The sequence below is a fragment of the Monodelphis domestica genome, chromosome 5 (assembly GCF_027887165.1).
Source record: "Monodelphis domestica isolate mMonDom1 chromosome 5, mMonDom1.pri, whole genome shotgun sequence".
In the NCBI taxonomy this organism is placed as follows: domain Eukaryota; kingdom Metazoa; phylum Chordata; class Mammalia; order Didelphimorphia; family Didelphidae; genus Monodelphis; species Monodelphis domestica.
Window position 1 is genome coordinate 254,524,747 of NC_077231.1, and position 23,785 is coordinate 254,548,531.

Below are 23,785 nucleotides of genomic sequence, written 5' to 3' on the forward strand. Positions count from 1 at the left end.
AGTGCCTGAGGTTTCTTCCCAGGCTTGAAATGGTTTGCCTTCTTGACCACCTCCTTCCTTGCTGCAGCCAGGCTCCTCTCCTCCCTTGGAGGCATTCAATTTCAGCTGTATTTTTCACTATAAATTTCACTTAGTAAAAGAATAACATTCCCCAGCATCCCCTGGAAGAGAACACTGAACTTCAAATGAAGCACCTGTGGCAGGGAGTGGGCGATCCAATTACCCCTTCTCCCACCCCCTCCGGTCATAATGGTTTGTCTCTTGTGTAGCCTGGCCAGTGTCAGCAAAAAAGAATGGTCTCCGCAGCTGTGGTTGCCGCTTTGTGCTGACCCTGGCAGAATCCTGCTCTCCCAGAAGGTACTGTTTCGAAGAGCACCTCCAGCCACCTCCCTGTGGGGATCAGTCATCTTTTGGACGGATCCACAGAGCCATTCCAATGAACTAAGGTTCCCCTGGTGGTGAAATAGTCTGCAAATGCCATTCGGCTGTTTTGCTGTCCCCCCAAAGGCACCCTTACAAATCTGGATGCTTCCTGTTCTAATTGAATTCTCTCACACCTGGACATTTTCAAAGTTGTTTACTGCTTTGCAAAAGTGTTTCCAGACCTGGCTCTTTAATAGATGGACATTTGGTCTACTGAGAGGTGCTAAAAAGGTCTGGGCGTGGGGGCAGCTGGCATGGTTTTATATTGGCCCTCAATTCAATCACTCTGATGGCCTCTGGTATTTGAGTGGGGGGCAGGGAAGTCTTAGCATTTTTTCCTCACTTCTCTTTTCTGTATGACCGAATTCATCCTGGGAAAGAGAATTACTTCATCTACTTGTATGGCCCATTTATTCCTTTGTCAAACAATACATTTACTTTTGTAAATGTTATTGTTGCTGTTGAGTCATTTCAGTCCTGTCTCTGACTCTTTGTGACCCCATTTGGAATTTTCTTAGCAGAAATACTGGAGTGGGTTACCATTTCCTTCTCCAGCTCATTTTACAGATGAGGAAACTGAGGCAAACAGGATTAAGTGACTTGCTCAGGATTACATGGCTATTAAGCCTCTGAGGCTGGGTTTGAACTCAGGAAAAATAGCCTTCCAGACTCCAAGCTTGGCACTCTATCCACTGTGCCACCTAGCTGCCCCTTTCTATTATATAAATCTTACATTCGAGGTTTTTATGCATTTGAGTGCTGTTCGGTAGTTTTCCCATCCATCATGCAACTCCCAGGAGTCAATGGTTTCCTTCAAATTTCCCTTAATTTTCTTTCACTTCAGTCTATCAGCTCAGAACATAATCTAAGACAAATTTCAATTTGGATAAGGGTTTGTTTATTCTGCTTAGCACCAGTCAGAGCTCGATGGGTTTTCAATGGCTGTCAATGGGTCCCCCAACACCCATCTGGCCAAGGGAAGAAGGGCTCATCTGTCTGTTGATGAACAGATCTCTGTACAGAGGATTGTAAGGAACACATTACCAGAAATCGTATGCCCAATCTTTAGGAGCTGGAGACTAACTAGACCTCAAGCCTAATCTCACTTAAGAAAATTGGCAAGTGAAATTATGTGCTTTGAAATCACAATTCTTCCCTTTCCTCCTCCCAACTCCAGGATTTCTGTTTTGGTGAGTGCTTGGGGAATTTTTAGAGAGATAGTTGTTGCTTTATGTAAATGAGCTCTTCTCCAGATTTCTGTGCAAAGAGATTTTTATGTATGCGAATTTCTCCCCCTACCAACTTCAATTAGCCTATAATAATAACTTGTTTATTGGGTCTTTTAGTTGACTCTGTGACCCCATTTGGAGTTTTCTTGGCAGAGATACTGGAGTGGTTCACCATTTTCTTCTCTAGATCATTTTACAGATGAGGAAACTGAGGCAAACAGGGTTAAGTAACTTGGCCAGTATCATATAGCCAGTAAGTGTCTGAGCCAGATTTGAACTGAGGAAAATGAATCTTCCTGATTCTAGGTACTTTATCTATTGTGCCACCTAGCTGCCACTATATAGAACAAAGGCATCAAAATAAAACCTTGATGCACATCATAAAATATACTAAAATGCAGACATATTAAATACTATAATATGGCAGTAGAAAGAATTATGAAATGAAAAGTAAAGTTAATGAGAAAATATGTACCAGCCTACATAGCAGAGGTGCAATATGTTGCCCTTCCCCACACACTGCCTCCAGAATTTATCACTGGTGATTGTCTGCATAACGTTTAAATAAAGCGATTGAGACATACTTGGACAGTGGCTCTCCTTCCCCCTTATATAGCTAAGGATAGAAAGCATTACTACCCTCAACTAATCTTTCAGAATTCTTTATGTAAAGTTAAATTTGCATGCTGTGAATTTACATAAAGTGAGAACTATCTATATTTCACTTTAGATTTTCATTTAGATATATCAAGTAGAGAGACTGAAGATGGCAATATTTGAGGTGATATAAAGAGATAATGAGTTTCAAACTTGGATTTTGTAACTGTATAAGCCTTTTACTAAAGTTTCTCAAGAAATCACTGCCAGATGCATTCTTGGAGACCACCTCAACTGAATAAATCCAGTCATTTTACCCAGATTAAGTGATATCTAACTCCCAATAAAAGCACTCCCCAGAGAGAAAGTTCAGGGGGGACCTTGTTCCCTAGTGCCATTTCTAAAACATTCACTTCACTGCATCTCTTTATCACTTTTCTTCCTGCAAAGCCTGTGGAATCCTCTTAGAAACACCTCTCTCCATCTTACTATTATTATCTACACATTCCCAGGTCCCTCAATGAACTCTCTAACTCTGAACCCCGGATCTCTAATCTTCCTTTCCACCCCAGTCTCTACCACCGTCCCTGTTGTTAGAGAAAGGAATTAAATCAAGAGAATTTTAGCAACCATGAGTTTATGTCACAGCTTAGTGGATTGAGAACTGATTTTCCAGTCAGGATGACCTGGGTTCAAATCCCATCTCTATCATTCTGGCTACATGACTTCTCAGTTCCCTCCAATCTCTAAGACTAAATGCTGAAGATCAGTTGCCCATTTGAATTGGTTGAACACACTTAAAGTCTTGCTGAGAAGCTCCCTACAATGATGAAATGACAAGTCTGAGGGGAACATAAATAAATCCATTTCTAATTTCAGTTGAACCTTCTTGGAAGCTTGGTAATCATCTTCAGGCCACCTGACACCACCTCCTTCAGCTCCCTATCCGTAGCAGCATCTACTCTCTCCTTCAGAAAGAAGTACCTCTTAGGTATAGCCTTAGGTTGCTCAGGCTAACACACTTCTGTCTGAGCTTTAAGATCCCATTCCCCTAATCATGTTACCATCATTTCCATTTTGACGTGGCTTCAATTTCTTTCTCTCTATTGGCTTCTTCCTGTTTGCCAGGAAATATTCTCAAGTTCAAATGAGATGCTATTTGTAAAGTACTTAGCACAGTGTTTGGCACATAACAGGTGCTTAATAAATGCTTGTTCCATTTTCCCCCTTCAAGTCTCTCCAATCCTTAGAAAAAAAAAGAAGCTTTCTTTTTACCCTTTCTATTTCACTCAGTTACAAATTTCCTATTTCTCATTTTTCCTTCATTATCAAACTTTTTGAAACAGCTATCAAGACCCAGGAGCTTCACTTCCTCCACAATCCTTCTCTCCTCAAAAATTCATTACTGGTTTTGTTTTGCCACCAATCTAGTCCAGGAATCAGCCCTGAATGCCATATCCATTCATCTTTGTCTATCCCTTGATCCTTCTTGACACCATTCATCCACCCCCTATTTCTGGGTACTCCTTTGTCTTCTGACATACTATGCTGCTCCCACAATTGTACTCCTTCCTAACTGCACCTTCCATGTCCTCGCTGGGTTTTTTTTTTTAATCTTCTTTATGTATTGGAGGTTCTCTACAATCAGGTAAGACCCTATACTTCTAACTATATTTCCTTTTACTCCCTTCCACTCATTCTTCATTACAGCCAAATCAGACTACTCATTGTCCTAAAAATATACCTATACTCTCCCTGCATGTCTAGGCTTTTCCTCTTACTTAATGTCCTATCTTGACTGTTTAATTTCCACCCATTTGAATTCAACTGTGACCTCTTCCATGGAGTCCTTCTTGGTCATTCATTCCCTCTGCCATTCCACCCCAGTTAGTAACAACCTTTTTACCAGAGATCTCACATAGCAATGTGTTTCATATGAATTTAATGCACATTATGTGGTATTGTGTGCATGATAGCTATCTGTGGAGGTGTCCCATTTCTCTACTAGACTGTAAACACCACAAGGGCAGGAATCATGTCTTATTTAAACTTTGTGTTTCTTCTAGAACCTAGCACAGGTGCTGAACCCAGGAGGTATTCAGAAGGAAGAAATAAAGATGGAGAAAGGTGCTAACAGTTTCAAGTCATTATTTTTGATGGCACAGAAAAAGAATTCTATCAAGAATCCTTTTAAAGTTCAGGACTCTTCTTTCTCTCCTCACTTGCTGGTAGAAACAGAATGTAACCTTTCTTACAAGAATTATTACATGGACAGTGACCTATAAGAAGTTTGGCTATGAAAGGAAGTGTTAAAGCACAGTAGGATAGAACAATGGGCTTGAAATCAGGACAACTACAGTTCAAATATGGCAACTACCACTTACTAGCTATATGGCCATAAGCAAGTCACTTAACTCTCTGAGCCTTGGCTTCCTTAGCTGTAAAATAAGGATAATAAAATCTATTTTACTGATGCCTCATTGGGGTTATTGTGGGTTTCAACTGAGATAATGTACATAAAACACTGGGCAAGCTTCAGCTTGCTGGATAAATGTCAGTGATTGTGATTATAAAAATATCTTTTAACCAAATCAACAAAATACTGTTACTTTGCTCCATCCTCTGGAGAAGGAAAAATAGCATTATTATAAAGCATTTTTATGATAATAAAGTACACAGGGAGTTATCCTTATACACATACATACAACATTATGTAGCATGTAATGATTCCCAAGGCTCTTTCTTTCACATATATTATCTTACTTGTTCCCTATAACCTTGAAAGTGAGATGCTCCAAGACCTGCTTCCTTTTTATAGATGGGGAAACTGAGGCTTGGAGAATCTAAGCGAGTAGGCCAAGATCATACAACTAGGAAGTAGTAGAGTTGGCCCTTGAATTCTGGGCTTCAAATCCAGTGCTCCCCCCTCCCCCAATCTTCATACTGTCTTTGCCCTCTGCCATGCTGCCTTCCTTACAGTACGGTTTCAATTTTAAATGTCTCAAGTTTGATTTATCTAATGTTGTTTTAAGTTATTCTTGTAACTAAGAGAGCCACAAAACAAAATTCCCACAGGTATATAATTTAAACACATATTTAGAAAATCAGTGTTAAACAGAAAAAAAGGGACTGCCAAATATACAAGCTAAATCCTGTTTAAAGATGGAGCCTGGGAAAAGATCATTGGTTTTGCCAAGCTGTTGGGAATTTCACGTCCTTGACTCTTAATCAATAGGGAAATGACCCTCTAAATGAATGGTAGGAAGGTTTCTCTGTATCTCTCTAGCTGGGTATTATCACACAAATAAGACATTTCACACCAAAAGGTGCTATTTTCAATGTCAATGTTAGAGTGAGGGATATTAGCTTAAACAAGAGGTAACAATTCACTAACCTGTAGTGCTCACCATGAACTTCCACTTCACCACATACGTATCTCCCTCATGGAATTGCCCGATGCTTTGTTTGGGGAGTCTACTATAGTCAAATTCCAGGATGTGCCAAACATCCACAGAAACGCTGGCAATCTCGAATTGCCTCCTGTCATCCCCTTCGATAAATCCATAGCCACGGCCAACATTGACTCCATCCAAGATGGTGCCCACAGTCACCTGGGGCACTGGCACCATCAGCATTACATCATAGGCCTTAACCTCAGACCTAGACTCTTCCTGCAAGAGAGCAAAGACATGCCTTTTCCCTTGCTTTTACTTCTACAGAAAGGTCTCTTGTCATAATCAATACCATTTCAGCTCTTCTTATGCCAGTACCAGAAGATATTTTCACACTTCTTCCCAGTATATTTCTTGTGCTACTGTGGCATTTAATGAGGGGAGACCTAGAGCTGCTATATACCACCAAAGTGTTGAGAGGCAAAGCCCATAAAGCAGTTTCCTCATTATCAAGCTGGGAGGGCCCAGCAAGGAAACAGATTTCATCTCCTGGAATTTGAACATAATTAGAAGCCACTCTGCTGTTCTATAAGGAGAGCCTGAGAGGGAACATTTTCAGCTTCAGTGCCCTCCCTTCGCGGGGGAATAAACAATGCCCCAAATGCCAAGTGAGGACAAATGGAATACCTTCTGTGGGGTGAGTTCACTCGAGTTCTTTTCAAAAGGTTTCTTCATTTCAGTCCAATCAAGAAATTTTTCTTTGAACAGAATAGTCTCATTGTGCTCAGTGAGTCTTCCAAATATTGCCCAATCAGGTCGCCCCTGTCCTTTTCTGTGTAAGACAGACAAATAACGAGAGGATAGTAGTTGGGGGTAAAAAAAGAAGGAGGGAGAGAGAGTGAGAGAGAGGGAGAGGAAGAGGGAGAGAAAGAGACAGAGAGAGAGACAGAGAGAGACAGAGAGACAGAGAGGAGAGAGAGACAGAGAGAGAGAGAGAGAGAGAGAGAGACAGAGAGAGGAGAGAGAGAGACAGACAGAGAGAGAGACAGACAGAGAGAGAGACAGACAGAGAGAGAGAGAGAGAGAGAGAGAGAGAGAGAGAGAGAGAGAGAGAGAGATTGAGAGAGAGAGAGAGAGAGGAGTACACCAATATTTATATTTAACACAAATTAAAGAACTTTCCATACAGATAACACAACATATGGACAATAAGACCCTGTGCTACAAAATAGGAATTTGCTAGTATGACACATAAACTCAGCTAGAATGTTGAACTTTGGAGTTTCTAGAACAGAAACCATGTGAAAGGCAGATTTCTTTGGTACTTCCAGGAAGGGGTCCCTTTGATTGGAACCTAAAAATAGATGCAGTTGATAATGAATTCCATTTTCTCTTGGATTGAATTTTAGGGATCCTCCTGTGTACTTAGGTAGCCTCTGAGGTCTTCCCTTGCAGCTCTAATGCAGTCTATTTTCTTATTTTACAAAATGGACTTTTAAGGATTAAAATATTAATTTCAAAGACCACAAGAAAGATAATTCAAGCCAACAGGAAAGAAGAGCAAAACAAAGAGAAAACACATTATAGATAAATGTGAACTTGGAGCAATCATAATTTCCTTTGCTGCTAAGAATATGTTTTTCTTTTCCTTCATACATATCATGTAAAAGAGTCAGGCTGGGAAAATAAGCACTAAAACTCTCTGGAAAGTAGTTATTTTCCTGGCCTGACACTTTTACATGATAGAGCAAGAAGGTCGAAAAATTATTTTCATGCCTCAACCAATGACCTAGCTTTAAAGAATTAGAAAGTCAATTATAGATATTTATAATTCTTCAAAGCTAGGTCTTTGGTTAAGGTATAAGGTTGCATCCACCACCATGTCTGTTTTTAATTCTTCAGAAGATATGAGATTTCATCACCATGGGCACTGCGCCAGATCTTAAACCCTCCACCTGTGTTGGTAGATGGCTGCCTGGGTTGCTGTAGCTATTCGGAATCTAGTAGCTAAGCTTCTGGTCATGAAAGTCTCTGCCTTCAGTTACTCTGGCCTCCTTTGAACAGATTCATAACCTTGTTCTAGGACTGTATGCAAAAGACTTTCCCCCTTACCAGAACTTATGTTCTTTTGGGAAGGTCTTTGAAAACCTAGAGACTATATTTTGTATGATTTCACATGTACAACTGATATCATACAGTTTGTCTTCTTGATGGATAGGGGAAGGATAGCAGAGACAGACAGAATTTGGAATTCAAAATTTAAAAGAATGTTAAAAATAAATAAACTAAAAAAGAAAAGAAACCTAGTCAACTCCAAGAAATAATGATGAGCCATTGGAGTAGAACTTAGATGACTCCCATCAGTATTGTGACACATGGTGCGACCAGTTGCCATTATTTCAGAATCTAGTTTTCACATTCTTAGTGAACAAGAGGGGGCAAGTGAAGGTGATTGTCTTTCTCAGTTTCCTGGGAAGAGAAGTCTTCAGAAGGAACCATGACTCAAGTATATGAGCAAAAACAACACTAAGAAAGGCTGGGCTTTTTTGTTGTTGTTTATTTTAATGGTATCCTTAAAATCTAAGATGCTCTGCAGACTTAGTGGTCTTATTTTCTAAGAATAAGCAGCAAAATGCTTTTCTAACTTTTAATTCTTAAGGTTCTGCACTTATAGCAGGGAGGATATCACATGGCATGGTAGAATAGCTAATTACCAGGAAAGAAACTTGGGTTTCAGTGTCAGGTTTGCCAATAATTAGATTTGTAACTTGGGGCAAGTCAATAAATTTCCCTGAGTCTCAGTTTCTCCATTCATTAAATGAAAGATTCTTACTAAATGATTTTTATAAGTCTCTTCCAAATTTAAAACTATATCATCATAATGGAAAAACTCAAGGTTAATTTTATTTTTAATTATATAAACACAGTGTATAGTCTAGGGGCTTACTTCTTTAATGCTTCAAATGACTTTTCCCCACAGTTCAATTCTTTAGCACTTTGGGATACATAAACCAGTTGTTTTTCTGTAACCCAAATTTTAATCTTGGGGTGTGGGGGGAATCAATCTATTCTTTTAAATTAGCCCTAAATTTGATCTATGGATCCCAGCTATTAGCTATTAAATAACAGCATCTAATTACATCCAATTACGGACACATCTACAAAGTGGTGAGTAATATATTGTGATGAAAATATTGTCCTGTGGACCTCCCTGAAATGATTTATGGAAAGGAGGCTAGGGAATGAATGAGAAATCATTTGAATCACAGACTCATTTCACCAGAAGAGACTGAGATTGTCTAGCCCAACCTTCTTATCTGATAGAGGCCCCAAGAAGTCTAGTAACATAATCAGTGCAAGGGATGCAAAACAATGGAAAACAGCCCTGGGGTCAGAGTCTCAGCCAAGTTTTGTTTTTTCTTTAAAACAGAGTGAAGAGGAGTCAGCAGAATATGCTAAGAATAGGGGTCCTAGAAGCTTCTTCTTGGTTTACATAGGGAAAATGAAAAGTATATTGTGAACATAAAGCCTATCATTTATTGGCTATGCATTGGTGAATCTGTGTGATCTCCCAGTGCAGGTCATAGCCACTCTATGACTTCTTGAGTGAGACTCATCCGTGACTTTCCATCAATTCACTATGGAGGATCCCACCAACATATTGGAGTCCTCTTAATACTCTGAAAGTGTTAATATAATTTTAAACTTAAAAAAGATCAAAATCAAGCTATTAAAACTGCTAAGTTTTAACTACATATTCCATGTATTCCAGTGCAACACTACAGCTCTCCCTCTGTTATTCCTTCTTTTTCCCATCATATATGAATGGCACTTCTCATGGGCAAATTATCTTTGGTAATACAGCTACAGCTCATTTAGTAATCTTCCATTGCCCTTTGGAAAGCCTGAGATTTCAAATTCTCCACAATTGGGGTCTTCTTTGAAAGGTAGCCATATGGTATCACCAGGAGAATGATGGCACATAAAACATGGACTTCTGTGACAAAGAGCAATGGTGGATCGTTGAAAGTACTTCAAAGTTCCCCAAATGGTATTTTAGTTCATCCTCCTCCTTTTGCTATTTAATTCTGGGTCTACTGATCATCTTCTGTCCTAGATTGTTCTCTAATCATTGCTACCTATGTTCATTGTCTTTCTCCAGTGTGCCTATAAGCATGGCAGAGGCAAGAGTCTACATGAGAGTTCCTTTTGTGCTCCCCAATTCTGAGTATATAATGCATGCTCACTAAATACCTGATTGTCACCCTGATACTTTACCCTGTTCAAGCATGTAGCTAGAATTTCTCAATTCTCTTTTTTGTCCTTTTTCCAAAAAAGGAGACGCAAATTCTATTGGTAGAAATTATGATTAATTGTCCTGTCCCATTGAAATTTTCTGTAGGTTTTCGTGTAGAATTGAAAACAAACAAAAATGTAACACTTCAGTGATATCCCTTAGGGAAGGGAAAACTCAAATCCTTTGAAGGATTGGGGAGGTACTTTGCTTTTTTAGATTCTTAGCTCATTACATATTTATACACATGCATCTTCACAAATACTTCTTTTGGTGCTGTTTTCAAGAGTACATTTCCACTTCTAAAGATGTATGATTCCAGACTAAAGTATGAGTTTAAGGAAACAATTTCCCCTTTAACACAATCTGGCCTACAAATGGTACAGATGTGCATTCTGGAAACAAAAATACTCTTTACCACATGCTCTATTACGTCCAAAATATAAGTAAAAGACACTTCTAGCCAACTCTGTTTCTTTGGGAAGACCACTTATGTTCTCTAGGTCTCAGGTCTCTCATCTAAAAGATGGACCTTGATTAAGTCACTGAGTATGCCTTTCCTTTCTCCTCAACCCCATTTCTATTCTTCTAAAAGCATTTTTTCCAAGACAGTATAAGTCAGAATTATAATAAGGGAGCAAATAAACTTGGGGGAAAAGGAATAATACATGACAAGATATGTAAGAGCTTTACATAAATTAAAAGTAATGTTTTAAAATAATTTTAATTTAAAATTTTATGAATAAAATTAATATATTGAGATAAATTGTTAATGAGATCAGAGCTGGAATTCTATAGAAGCAACAGAATCTAGACAGGAGACTGCAGCTAGAGAGAGCAAAAGTCTCAAAGCAAGATGGGGGTTATGTACATGGACCAAAGTTCCCATGAAGCAAAGTTAGGGGAACTCAACAGAGTTTGTGGTGGTATCAAGTAATCAGTGACTGACAATCTGTCTCACTACAAGAATCAGGCCAAGATGGTAGCAGCATTTAAGGAATCTCTCTGCTCACTAAGTGGAGGGCTCTGCAGTTGCAGGCTGGGGCACACTGGCTAGTCTAAATGGCGTTCTAATGTCCAGCATAGTGCCAGTGCTCATCAGGACAGAAAACACTCCTATCCTAAAATCATCCCTCCCAGGCAAAAGGCTCTATAGGTTTGAAGGTAGAAGGAGTGTTGCCCATTCTCTTCTTATTCTGTTATTGAGGATGACTCTCTGAAAGGGGAAGTGGAAAATACACTGCAAAATGTCAGCGATGATATCACCTACATAAAAAATATCAATAGCGATTTTTTAAAAGGAATTAGAGACAATCTTGACTTATGGCGCCTGTGCCTCAGATTAAGAAGTCACCTTTGCGGAATCCCAGATGCTGAAACATTTTCTTATCAGATGTGTTTAACCAGTGCTATTCCCTGACCTTCCTGACAGCTGGCAAGCAGCCAGTGGGAAATGCTGTCTCATTGCAACAAATTGAAAGGAGGTTATTAGACATCTTCCAGAAAACAACAAGAAAGGATTGCCTGAAAACGGTGTTAGCTTTTAAAACCTCCAAACAATGCTGACACGCAGTGATGGGGCTGTGATTTGCAAATCCCATCTCACGACCAATTGTGAAAAGGGGCTGATGCAGAAATATGGAACCCACTCATGACGGCATGCCCCTCTCTGGCCAGGTCCCCATGCTGCCCCAGTACCTGGGTATCCGAGGATTGCACTCTCCAGGGTCTAAAGGATTTATGTCACAGTTGGCATAGTCGAAGGTTCCATTCCACAAGTGTTTTGCCAATTGGAAGGCTATTTTTCTCTGTGCTAATGTGACTTCTTTCCCATGCCATACATAAACTTCGCTGCCAAAATCAAACACTAAGACCTGGGAAAATGAAACAGAAGATCCTGTTGACCTCTCCAGAAGGCTTATTTGCTCAGAACTTAACCAGTAATTTTTAGTGTGATGAGACACAGTCTGGTTAAACAGCCTATAGAAAATGATCACTATTGGGAAGTTGCCATTTTGGGGTCCCACCCTTCCTAGCTCAGCTTATCTCCTTTTCCCTCTAAATTACCCTTTATTTCCTGTTGGCTCATTCCTTAGGTATCTCCCACATTTGCAAGTCATCCTCCCCTTCCCTGAACTGGGCTCCTCAGCTCTTTATTGTATCATGTTGATAGGCACTAATATATTCTACTTTGTGTCAGTTATTTATACTGTATACACTTGAAGGGAGGGGCCAGGTCTTAATTCATCTTTGTATATAGAAGAAATGTTAGTTTGAGAAGCAGCTAGGTAGCTCACTGGATGGAGAGCCAGGCTTAAAAATGGGAGGTCCCGGGTTCAGATCTGACCTTGGATGCTTCCTAGCTGTGTGACCCTGGGCGAGTCCCATTCCTAGCCCTTACCTCTCTTTGGCCTTGGAACCAATACTAAGTATCTGTTCTAAGATAGAAGGTAAGGTTAAAAAAAAGAAATTAGTTCAATGAATGGATAATGTGTAGGTGAGTGAATGAATGAAATACGATGTGAATTGACATCTCTGTTCTATAGGCTCATTGGATTCCTCCCTCTGTCATCTTCAGTAATCCCAAATCTTTCCTCCTTTTCCTCCTCATTGGACCTATATCTCCTTTTGGACCCCATCCCTGAACTAAGTCATAGTGAATGTTCCATTCTCTAATGCCTATATTTGTACAGTCAGCTCCCAATTAGTGTGAAGAATGAATCCCATGAAGTGGTCACGTGTATTAGAATCTGTACTATTTGAAAGCATAATGATAGGAAATAGATCATTTATTCTGATCCAGTGGAAATACTCAGGATGAGTCTGAAAAATGTGACCATTTCATGGGATTCTTTACTTGCATTAATCGGGAGCTGGCTTCAGTCCCCCCCATACTAACTGGCACTTGCTTATACACGTGCCACGTCCTGTTCTTGGGCTGCCTTTTCTTATCTTCCTTTTGTATCCCCTATTTTTTATCTTTATATTTAAGCTTCTTGAGGGCAGCGACTGTGATTTCTATATTGTTGTTTTAGTGTGTGCTGACTAGTCTTAACAGAGAGCGAGGCACACACCCAAGGAGAAAAAAGAGGAAGAGTGACAAATCCACTGGTCGTGCTAGAAACTATGCACACACACACACTCAGGAACATGCACATGCATCTGTATAAACAGGAGAAGCGTGTCATGGCACATGGAAGCTGCCTTTGAAGTCAGCAAACACGTACCATGGACAGATCATTTATCCTGCTGTCCCAGGCAACAGTGTAAGATGCTAAGCATTTAGAGGCAGCACGTAAGGTTTATGCAGGGCATTACACATGCTGTCTCACATGTAGCTTTCCCTAACAACCTTAGGACAGTGCTGGGGTCATTATCACCATTTATCATCACTACAGAGAGGGAGTAAATCATTTGTCCAGGGTCCCCCAGCTAGTAAAACAGGACTCAAACTTGGTTTTTCTTGACTCCATCAAGTACGATGCTTTATCTACTATGCCACCTGCACCAGGGCAAATAATTATCCCTAGGAAATAGGTCATTGCTATGGGTGATTGTATACACGGTGAGATCAGACCAAAGCAGTGTTTCAATAATGAGTTTCCAAAACTGATAAAATCACTGGAAAAGCTGCTAGTTCCCCAACAAAAGGAAATACACATATTGTGCATGTGTAAGTATATATTCCCATATATATATATATATATATATATGTATATATATATATATGCAAAGATGAGATACACATTGCCTGAAATTTCCCATTGAAGAAAAAATCTTTTGAAAAATATCATATAAGACTGATGTTAATAGCCAATCCCAGGGGTTGACGAATAAGTAAATCTTAGCTAAATTAGGAAGGGAAAACGACTGGTCTATTTCCCTACAAAAGAATAGTCTTGGGGTCCTCTCTGGGGACATGGAATAGTTGTTAGAATCCAAGGGAAAACAATTCTTTCAGAAACATAAACCTCATTTTACAAGCTGCCAGGATCTCCTCTACAAGATGACCCATGCTGTTCCCTGTACCTCTTTTGGCTGCAGAAGGGAACACTTTGGTATTTTGCCCCAGTAGTAGTCATCAGGAACAAGTTTATCTTCCACGAGGCGATAAACACAATTAGTTTCTGTGATCGCAGTTTCATACAATTCATCTTCCTCTGGATTTCCGGCAGCTTTGGGAAAGAACACATCATTGAGTGGTGAATTTCAAATAAGAGTAATTTCAAAGGGGAGTTTGGAAGGATTACTGGGTGGCAGAAGGGGGAGGAGAAGAGAGGGGACTCCAGTCTGGTTATAGTCTAAAATAGAATTAACACTTACATTGGTAACTTGTCTGGCCACCCAGGAGTTTCCAGAAGTCTTTTGCTGCATGGGTATGCGTATTTATTCCTTCTTCTATGGTCTGAATATAAGAAGCTCTACAGCCGAGTTCTCTCCTCGTCTGAATTAGAGTTGCAAGCTCTGATGCCTAAGAGATTAACATAATTATCCTGTTAGAATAGGTCATTCCTATGGGTAATTGTACACACTGAGATCAGACCAAAGGCGAGCGTGTGAAAGGGCAATCTGGAGAGCGGAGAGGCCCTAAGAATGTTAGGGGACAACAACAACAAAACCTAGGGGAAAGTACCAGGTGTCCCAATTCTTCGGGACTCATAGGTATGCGTATTTCTCTTTTATATTGGAGTAAAGAGGAAACCCTGTGATTCAGAATCTTACCTTTCGGCATGAATGTGGAACATTTTTCTGAGGATATCCTATTTATCTTACAGCATTCCAGCTTTCACGTTTCATGGAAGGGATTTGGGGAAATAGAATCTATCTAGCCTTTTCTGACTTAATGGGCCACTTCATATCCTGGAAACATTCTAATATTCCTCCAATTCTCCCACGATGTTTTGTTAATATCTGATTCGTTAGAGCACTAACCTTAGCTTTCTCGATGACATTCGCAAACTCTCCTACCCACAGGAAGCAATAGTGGGGAGTTAAGAGGAGAAAGCAATCTCCACCATTCAGCGAAGAGGCTCGTGGCTCCACTAACCTTGTCTGCACGTTTCTTCTTCCTAAGTATGAAATAAAAGTTCACTGGTCCCTCATAAAGTAATACTAACATGACATGACATCTTGCAATTAAAGTATTCCTGATTATAAGCGTTCCCAGGCTTTCCATTTCCCATTAGTCATCTCCTTCCTCCTCCCCCACCTCTACATGACTACATTAAAATGGCAGCACGGTGGAAATGCAGTTACACCACATTATGTTCACCTGCGCCTACTAGATCACACACTCATTTTTATGAACATCAGCGCTTCTCCTCTGGAACGTTGACAAGAACATCATTTATGGGAGAGTGCCATTTTGAAAGCAAGTGCCAGCTTCTAGGGAGCTTGGCAGAGAAGGTCTCTGGTGGTCTTCTCCAGTAAGCCCTTTGCAATTTCTTTTGCAATTCCCTTAGTTGTCCCCTCCATCACCACCTCTGCCTTTAGAAAACAAAGGCGAAGGTCTCCCCTTTTCTGAGCGTGATGTGGTATGTGCTATTAGCAGTTAAGGGAGTTTGTCTGGGAGGGAGGGACCCAAGGATGCACCAAAGATTTATTGCACATAGAATCCCATGGCCCCTTCCTCAGAAGTGAATCTTCTTGATTTTCCTTTTCTTTTTAAACTTTTACCTTCTATCTTAGAAACAATGGTTCTAAAGCAGAAGAGTGGTAAGAGCTAGGCAATGGAGGGTAAAGTGATGTGCCCAGACTCACACAGCTAGGAAGTGTCTGAGGTCACATTTGAACCCAGGACCTTCCAATCTCTAAGTCTGGATCTCAACCCATTGAGCACCCAGCTGCCCTCAAAGTTTCGGGATTTTTAGATGATGACTAGGTGGCTCAGTGGATCGAGGTCTTCTTGATTCTGAAGCTTTTGGGGAACTGCCAACCAAGCATTGGCTTGGCAAGAATCAGGAACTTTCTTCTCCAGGAAGTCTGCCCCTTGACCCAGCTGAATGGAACTGCTCCCTTCTCAAACTTCTAGAGAATTTTGACTTTTTTCCTTTTTTGCTCTGCTTTGAATTATAACTAGGTAGGTAACCACATATAGTTAAAGGTGAATAAATTGCTTATGCTTCCTTTCACTCTGCAATCTCTTCAAGAGCAAGACTGTAATTTTTCATCTTAACCCAAGGATTTTGTATACAGTGAGTTTTTTTTAAACCCTTACTTAGAAGCAATACTGCGCATTGGTTCCAAGGCAGAAAAATGATAAGGGCCAAGCCAATGGGGATTGTGAATTGCTCAGGGTCACACAGCTAGAAAGTGTCTGAACCCAGGAAACCTGGGGCCTGGCCCTCAATCCATTGAGCCACCTACCTACTCCCAATATAGTAAGTATTAAATTACTGCTTGTGAAATGTTTTTGAAAAAGGAAAAAAAAGATAAAATCTTAATAACAAATGAAAAAGATTATGCCAATATAGTATTAGGGGCATCAACTCAGGAACCAGTCTTTCTAATGAGGAACTATCACCTGTTACAAAGAAAATCATTTAGGTAAACCAAGGTGATGATAATTAGGAAGAAAATGGAACCAAACCACTAAGGAGGATCATAACAATAAAAATAAAACAATATATACTCTCTCATGTAAGCTTAATTAAAGCTTCAGTTAGCTATTTATTTCTATTAGTTAAAATTTAGGCACTGTAAAGTAGAATCCCTTAGTCCTTCCCCTTTCTCTCTCTATTCTTCTATTTTACCCTAATGACCAATCCACCAATTCTTCCTGCCTTCTTGTTCTGCCTTTCTCCAGATACCAGAAGAGCACTTGATTACAATATTGACAAGGTCAATGAACAGTTCCATGGAATCTTAATAGCAATTGCTGACTTGGAGGACAGTTCCAGCTTTGGTGAAGATGCTAGGCGACTTCCTGAGGGCAACCAAAGACTTGTTGGGCCGAAGGAAGACTTACCCACTCCCCATATCATCTTTCCATGCTTACACTTAAGACACCTGCCCCCATATACCTTTAATTTGCAGCAACATCAATTTTTTGTAGGGCACAGCACTGTTGTTGGAGTTTTGCTCAGTTAGGTTGACGCTCCGTAGATTGACACTGCTGAAATTTTCTTTGCTGGCTAACCCAGCCAGTGCAACTTCTGAGAAATTCGAGTTGGCAGACACTGAAGATGGAGAATTAGAGAAGTGAAGAAGGTTGGTGGTGAGGAGACAGGGACGAAGTCATTTGTATTTTGTAATCAAGTTAACATTTAGAAATGGTTCCCATTGAAGTCACTGTCTTCTTCTGAAAGCTGAAAAGCTGTCCCATCTCCATTTGTTGGGCTCTCTAGTCTGATGCTCGATTATTAAATTAAGAATTTAATTAGGTTATGAAAGCATATACTGCTAGTTGACAAGCATAACACCTCACTGTGTACAGCTCAAATTGAGTGACGTTATTGGCCAATCGCTACAATAGAAAGTAGAGAGAGGCTAAAAACTAATTTGCTGCAATTCCCTTGAAAGCTGTCATAACCACTGCTAATAGCTTTTAGATGTTGGAACAACTTCTAAAGGAAAGCTGTTGAATCTTTTTCACTGGAAGGCTTTTTTAATAGGCAAGAAAAACCATTTGTATGGAATAGTTTACTTGTGCTCTTGCCTTGAGGCAAAGGGATGGACTAACTTGCCTCCTGAGATCCTTTGTGATCAGGCCTAAAATTTCAATTTGTAAAATGCTGAATTTTATAGTGGAAACCAGGACGTTTATGTGCCAGATATCTCAAGGAAAGGGCTTATTTTAATCTTTTTTTTTTTCAAAAGAACCTTATGGGTGCCAAGAACACCTTGATTTCCCAACTCAGCATTAGTAAGAATGACTTTTCCAATGTGTAATTCAGAAAAATACTTCCCTGGGATTCATGTCTAAAAGTGAAGGAATATAGTACTACTTGGCAAACAATCCATAGCACAAGCAGTTTTGAAATTGGCTTTCTATGCAGTTTAAAGAGAAATCTCAGCTCTTTCACCTAATAATTTACTTCCATGAAAAGCTTCATAAAATCAGGCACATAAACTTCAGAGAAATACACATGACACTGAGAACACAGGAATAGCAGGATTTGGTCATCTCGTTTTCTCCATCTTGAATACCCACCCCACTCTCCATCCAGCTAAATTTTCTATATCCTTTAAGAATGAGTTCAAGTCCTACCATACCTGACTACTACAGGTAGGAGTAAGCTTTTATTCTAAACTCACAAACCACTTATCTTTGCACTAATCTGAGGAAGCAAATAATGTATGTTCGTGCCTATCTGCTTATGACCCAGAATAGAAGCTATTTATGGGCACTAACTATTTCTTGCCAAGTCCCGGAGCACCTACCAGAGTACCTTGCATGTAGTAAATAATTTATAAATATCTGATTGATTAAAAATTAGAAAGTGAACCAAGTTGGAGCACAAGCCATTGTGTCTTGGAAGTCCTGGAATAACATGAACTGTTGTCAGGTGTTTTAAGAAGTGTGTAATTTCTGAAATCGAGTCATCTCATAGTCAAAGAGAAAATGGACCTTGGATATAATTTTGGGAATGCTAAGCTTTTTTTTTTTTTGTAATTTTCCCATGAAAGATCAAATTAATTTTCTCTGATTAAGATCAGGTGGTGAATTAGTATTAGGTTTGGGGCTTGACAGAGCTGAAAACTAGGTTAAATTACCAAAAACAAACACCTTCCCCTAATACGCACAAACACAAATGATATTAGTGAGCTCTCTGAACAGTATATTTTGTGATTTCCTGTGTCAAACTTTAAATTCTAGGTTGGACTCCCTTTCCTGCCCTTTGGCAAATTTATCCCTGCTTCATCCTTGTCATATTATTATTTAATATGTATTTATGGAATGCAACCACTTTTTAATATTAACCATAGCAATGCTAAGAAAAGGCTGTAACTCCTGACACATAATTACATATACATGTGTGTAGGAGGTCAATAGATGACCAATGTATTCTGTATGAGTAGCTAACTCACATCATTCTACTCTATTTACCAGATGACTGAGGTAATTATAATAATCTGTTCATTGAAAATAGAAGCAGAAAATTAATCCTCTGTCCTTCCCACAATACTCCAGAGTATGAGTCAGTTTTTCCATTGGTATCCTCAATTCCATTCTCTTCAATTTTTTCTACACCTCTGCTTTTTTCAAATATTCCATTTCTTTAATGTATTTTATGTATTTGCCCCTCTACTTGGTTTTTCTCTTTGCAGCATGTGCTTGTCACCTTAATCCTAAAAATTCCTTCCCTTGAGTTTCTGCCACTACTATAAGCTATTGTCCTCTGGTTCTACAGTTCTACAAATAACTGTTGACACTATGTTTAAATCATCATTTGCTTTATGAATTCTTCAAAAATTTACTTCTAAATTCACTATTCTATTCAAACAACTCTGATATGTTGTCTTCCTAATCAATAGATTTAATAATAATATTCCCCCCCTCTCTTCATCCTCTTTGATCTCACTAGGAAATCTACCAAAAGAGAATAATACCAATTTTTCTCCACTTTTGGGTATTTCTGTTCTGCCCTTCCTCTCTAGTCACAATGAAATCACCACTGTTTGGACCTAAATCTTTTCTCACCTATAATATTGTAAAAGTCTCCTCACTGCTCTCCCCTAGTCTCCAGTTAATTCTATCTCTAAGTTGATGTTCTGCACTGTTACAAAACAATTATCCCAATGGACTACTGTGATCAGTCTATTGAAAAATCTTTGTTTTCCCACTATTTTTTCCAGGGAATTTAGGGCCTGGCATCACTAAGTTCCAACCTATATGTCCAAGATTCTCTCCTACTGCTACCCTTCTCCACCTATTTTATATAATGGCCAAACTATGACATTCCCTGGTTGCCCTTAACTTCCATCCTGCTTTCTTGTCACCCACTCAACTTTGTAAAAAAATCATTATTTAATTTTAATAACAAATTTCCACAGAAGTTTTCTGAAGTTATGTGATTCATGTTGTTTCCCTCCCTTTTCCCTCCCCTCTCCGGAGCTGACAAGCAATTCAACCTGGGTTATACATGTCTTATCATGAAAAACATATTTCCATATTATTCATTTTTGTAACTGAATAATCTTATAAAACCAAAATGCCAAATCATATGGCCATACAAACAAGTGACAAATCATAGGTTTTCATCTGCATTTATATTCCAACAGTTCTTTCTCTGGAGGTGGGTAGTATTCTTTTTCATAATTCCCTCAGAATTGTCTTCAATCATTGCATTGCTATTAGTAGCAAAGTCTATGACCTTTGATCATTGCACAGCATTTTAGTTACTGTGAATAATGTTCTCCTGGTTCATTCTTCATCAATTCATGGAGGTATTTCCAGTCCTTTCTGAAATCCTCCAGTTCATCATTCCTTAGAGCACAACAGTATTCATCACCATCATATACCACAATTTGTTCAGCCATTCCCCAATTGAAAGACATCCCTTTAGTTTCCAATTCTTTACACCACAGAAAGAACAGCTATCAATTTTTTTTTGTACAAATAGGTCCTTTCCCATTGTTTTTATCTCTTTGGGATACAGACCTAGAAGTGTTATCAAGAGGTATGCATTTTTTTATAGCCCTTTGAGCATAATTTCAAATTGCTCTTCAGAATGGTAGGATCAATTCACAACTCCACCAGCAAGGCATTAGTGTCCTGATTTTGCTACATTCCATCCAACATTTATTTTCCTTTACTGTCCTACTGACCAATCTGATAGGTGTGACGTGGTACTTAAGAGTTGCTTTTATTTTTATTTCTCTAGTCAAGAGGGATTTAGAATATTTTTTCATATGATTATTGATTTCTTCATCTGAAAACTGCCTATTCATATCATTTAAATATCATTTGGAGAATGACTTGGACCCATAAATTTAACAAAGTTGTTTATTTGAGAAATAAGACCTTTATAAAAAAAATTGTTAAAAATTTTTCCCCAAAATTGTTGCTTCCCTTCTAATCTTGGTTGCTTTGGTTTTGTCTGTACAAAACCTTATTGATTTAATATAATCAAAATTATTTTACACTTTGTAATGTTCTCTGTCTCTTGTTTGGTCACAAATTCTTCCCTTCTCCATAGATCTGACAGGTAAACTATTCTACATTCTCCTAATTTACTTATAATATCACTTCTTATGTTTAAATCATATACCCATTTTGACCGTATCTTGGTATATAGGGTGTGAGATATTGCTTTAAATCTAATTTTTGCCATACAATTGCCATACTGTTTTCTAATTTTCCCAGCAGTTTTTGTCAAATAGTGAGTTCTTATATCAAAAGTTGGGATCTAGATTGCTGAGGTCATTTACCTGTAATCTATTCCATGAATCTATCCTTTTATTTCTTAGCCAGTACCTGATTGTTTTAATGATTACTGCTTTATATGAAGTTTAAGATATCATCGTTCACATTTTTCTTTAGTTGCCGTGATATTCTTGATCTTTTGTTCTTCCATATCAATTTTGTTACTATTTTTTCTAGTTCTATAAAAGTTTTTTGATAGTTTTACAGGTATTACACTCAATAAGAAGATTTATTTAGGTAGGATTGTCATTTTTATTGTATTAGTTCAGCCTACCCATGAGCAATTAATGTTTTCTTCAGTTGTTTAGATCTAATTTTATTTGTGTGAAAAGTGTTTTGTAATTGTGTCCATATAATTCCTCAGTTTGTCTTGGCAAATAGATTCCCAAATATTGCATATTGTCTAAAGCGTTTTAAATGGAGTTTCTCATTCTAATTCTTATTGATGAGTTTTGTTGAAAATATATAGAAATGCTGATCATTTATGTGGATCTATTTTGTATCCTGTAATTTTGCTCAAGTTATTAACTATTTCAACTAGTTTTTTAGTTGATTTTCTAGGACTCTCTAAGTATACCATCATATCATCTGCAAAGAGTGACAGTTTAGTTTCCTTGTTGCATATTTTAATTACTTCAATTTATTTTTTCTTTCCTAATCAAAAAAGCTAGCACTTATAGTACAATATTTAATAATGGTGATAATGGGCATCCTTGCTTCACTCCTGATCTTAGGGAAGGCTTCTAACATCCCCATTGCAGATGATACTTACTGATGGTATTAAATAAACACTGCTTATTATTTTAAGAAAGGCTCTTTTATTCCTATGCTCTCTAGTGTTTATTGAATTATGATCTGAAAAAGTTGTTTCTATGCTTTCTAGTGATGTCAAAGGCTTCTTCTGCATCTATTGAGATATTCATTGTAATAATTAAAATAGTTGTCTGCCATAAACTGTTATATTTAAAATTAGTGAATCCATAAACTGTGGCAATTAAAAGAATTGGATGCCTTAAACTGTAAGAGTTAAAATGGTTGAGGTCATAAACTGTAGTGAGTAAAATAGTGGAAGATAGATATAAGAGTGGGTGAGTAAATTTGTGACCGCAGAAAATATGTTTCACTACAGTGTCTTGGTTTTAAATCAATATAAGGTGGTCGCCAGGGAAATATTCCCAATTATGAATATACCCATCAACTGGGTTTTATAGAGACTTTAATTAATAATACAATGAGGAATTAAAGAAAAGAGAGAAAGAGAGAAAAAGGAAATAAGTATGAAGGGCCTTAAGCCAACATGGCCTAGACCTGAGTCTTAAGAGAGAGAGATTAGTCAGTCAGTCTTTTATCACTCACCACAAGGTCTGTCTAAGCAAGGATTCTAGTGACAGAGTCTCCTCAGAGAGAGTTCCAGCCAGAGTCCTCCTCAAAGAGCCTTCCAGCCAGAGACTGTTCCAAAGGGCCTCTCTCCAGAGCCTCCAGAGGGACAGAGTCCCCTCAGAGGAGCTCTAGCGAGACCTCCTTAGAGATTGTCCTCCAAGAGCTTCCCTTCTCCAGAGCCCCTCTCAAGAGATCTTTCCAAAAGGATCATCTTTCAAGAGATTCTGCTTTTTTTTATATAGGGGGTTTTCTCCTATGTCACCTCCCCTAAGTCCTTACATCTACCAATCACAGTAGACATTTTCCAAAGGACAGCCCATTCTAAAAACACTGCTGGGTTGACTAATCCCTTTAGTAAGTTTGTACCAGAAAAAACTTCTGAATAAGTTTTTACCTCTTTGCTCCTGGCAAGTTTACAAGTTGCCTGACCTTTAATAGGTACTTAGCACCCCATTGTATTAATTCTAAAAATAGGCATGGCTTAAAGAACTTTTTGCCTCATTATAAGTATGGGTTTAAGTACTTTCATTGTTCAGCAAGGAGTTTTTTCCCCTAAAGCAGTCCTTAAGTATGGGTGGAGTAGAGGTCCTCCCATTTCTGATCCAAGTAGAGTTCTCACTGTCAAAATGGGGAACATTCCCAGTAGGGAATTGTTCCAATGGAGAATTCCCCAATGTGGAAATTTTTAACATTCACAAGTCTGAGAAATTTCAAGATTTACATCATGTGATTTGTTAGTTTGATCATTGATATGGTCAATTATGCTGATGGTTTTCCTAATATTAAAGTAGCCATGCATTCTTGATATAAATCCCACCTGGTCATAGTGAATACTCCTTGTGATATATTGCGGTGGTATCCTTGCTTATAATTTAATATTTTTGCATCAATGGTCATTTAGGAAATTGATCTGTAATTTTCTTTTTGTTTTTGGTCTTCCTGGCTTAGGTATTACCACCATATTTGTGCCCAAGAATTTAGTAGGACTCCTTTGCTTATTTTGTCAAATAGTTTGTAGAGTATTAGGATTGTTTAAATGTTTGCTAGAACTCACTTGTGAATACATCTGACCCTTGGGGATATTTTGGGGGGACTTCATAGA

At 38.6% G+C, this 23,785-nt stretch overlaps 1 protein-coding gene across 17 annotated transcripts in view; it reads right to left on the reverse strand.

The window, feature by feature from the left end:
* The window catches only part of SVIL (supervillin), a 281,250-nt gene that overhangs the window by 19,529 nt on the left and 237,936 nt on the right, over positions 1–23,785 (reverse strand). For all 17 annotated transcript variants that reach the window (XM_056800916.1, XM_056800915.1, XM_056800913.1 and 14 more), the window contains 7 exons: positions 16,958–17,113; positions 14,868–15,004; positions 14,259–14,406; positions 13,965–14,110; positions 11,634–11,809; positions 6,329–6,473; positions 5,644–5,920 (listed from right to left, as the gene is read on the reverse strand). In XM_056800916.1, coding sequence (XP_056656894.1) covers positions 5,644–5,920; positions 6,329–6,473; positions 11,634–11,809; positions 13,965–14,110; positions 14,259–14,406; positions 14,868–15,004; positions 16,958–17,113 — 1,185 coding nt within the window. The remainder of the gene's footprint in view (positions 1–5,643; positions 5,921–6,328; positions 6,474–11,633; positions 11,810–13,964; positions 14,111–14,258; positions 14,407–14,867; positions 15,005–16,957; positions 17,114–23,785) is intronic.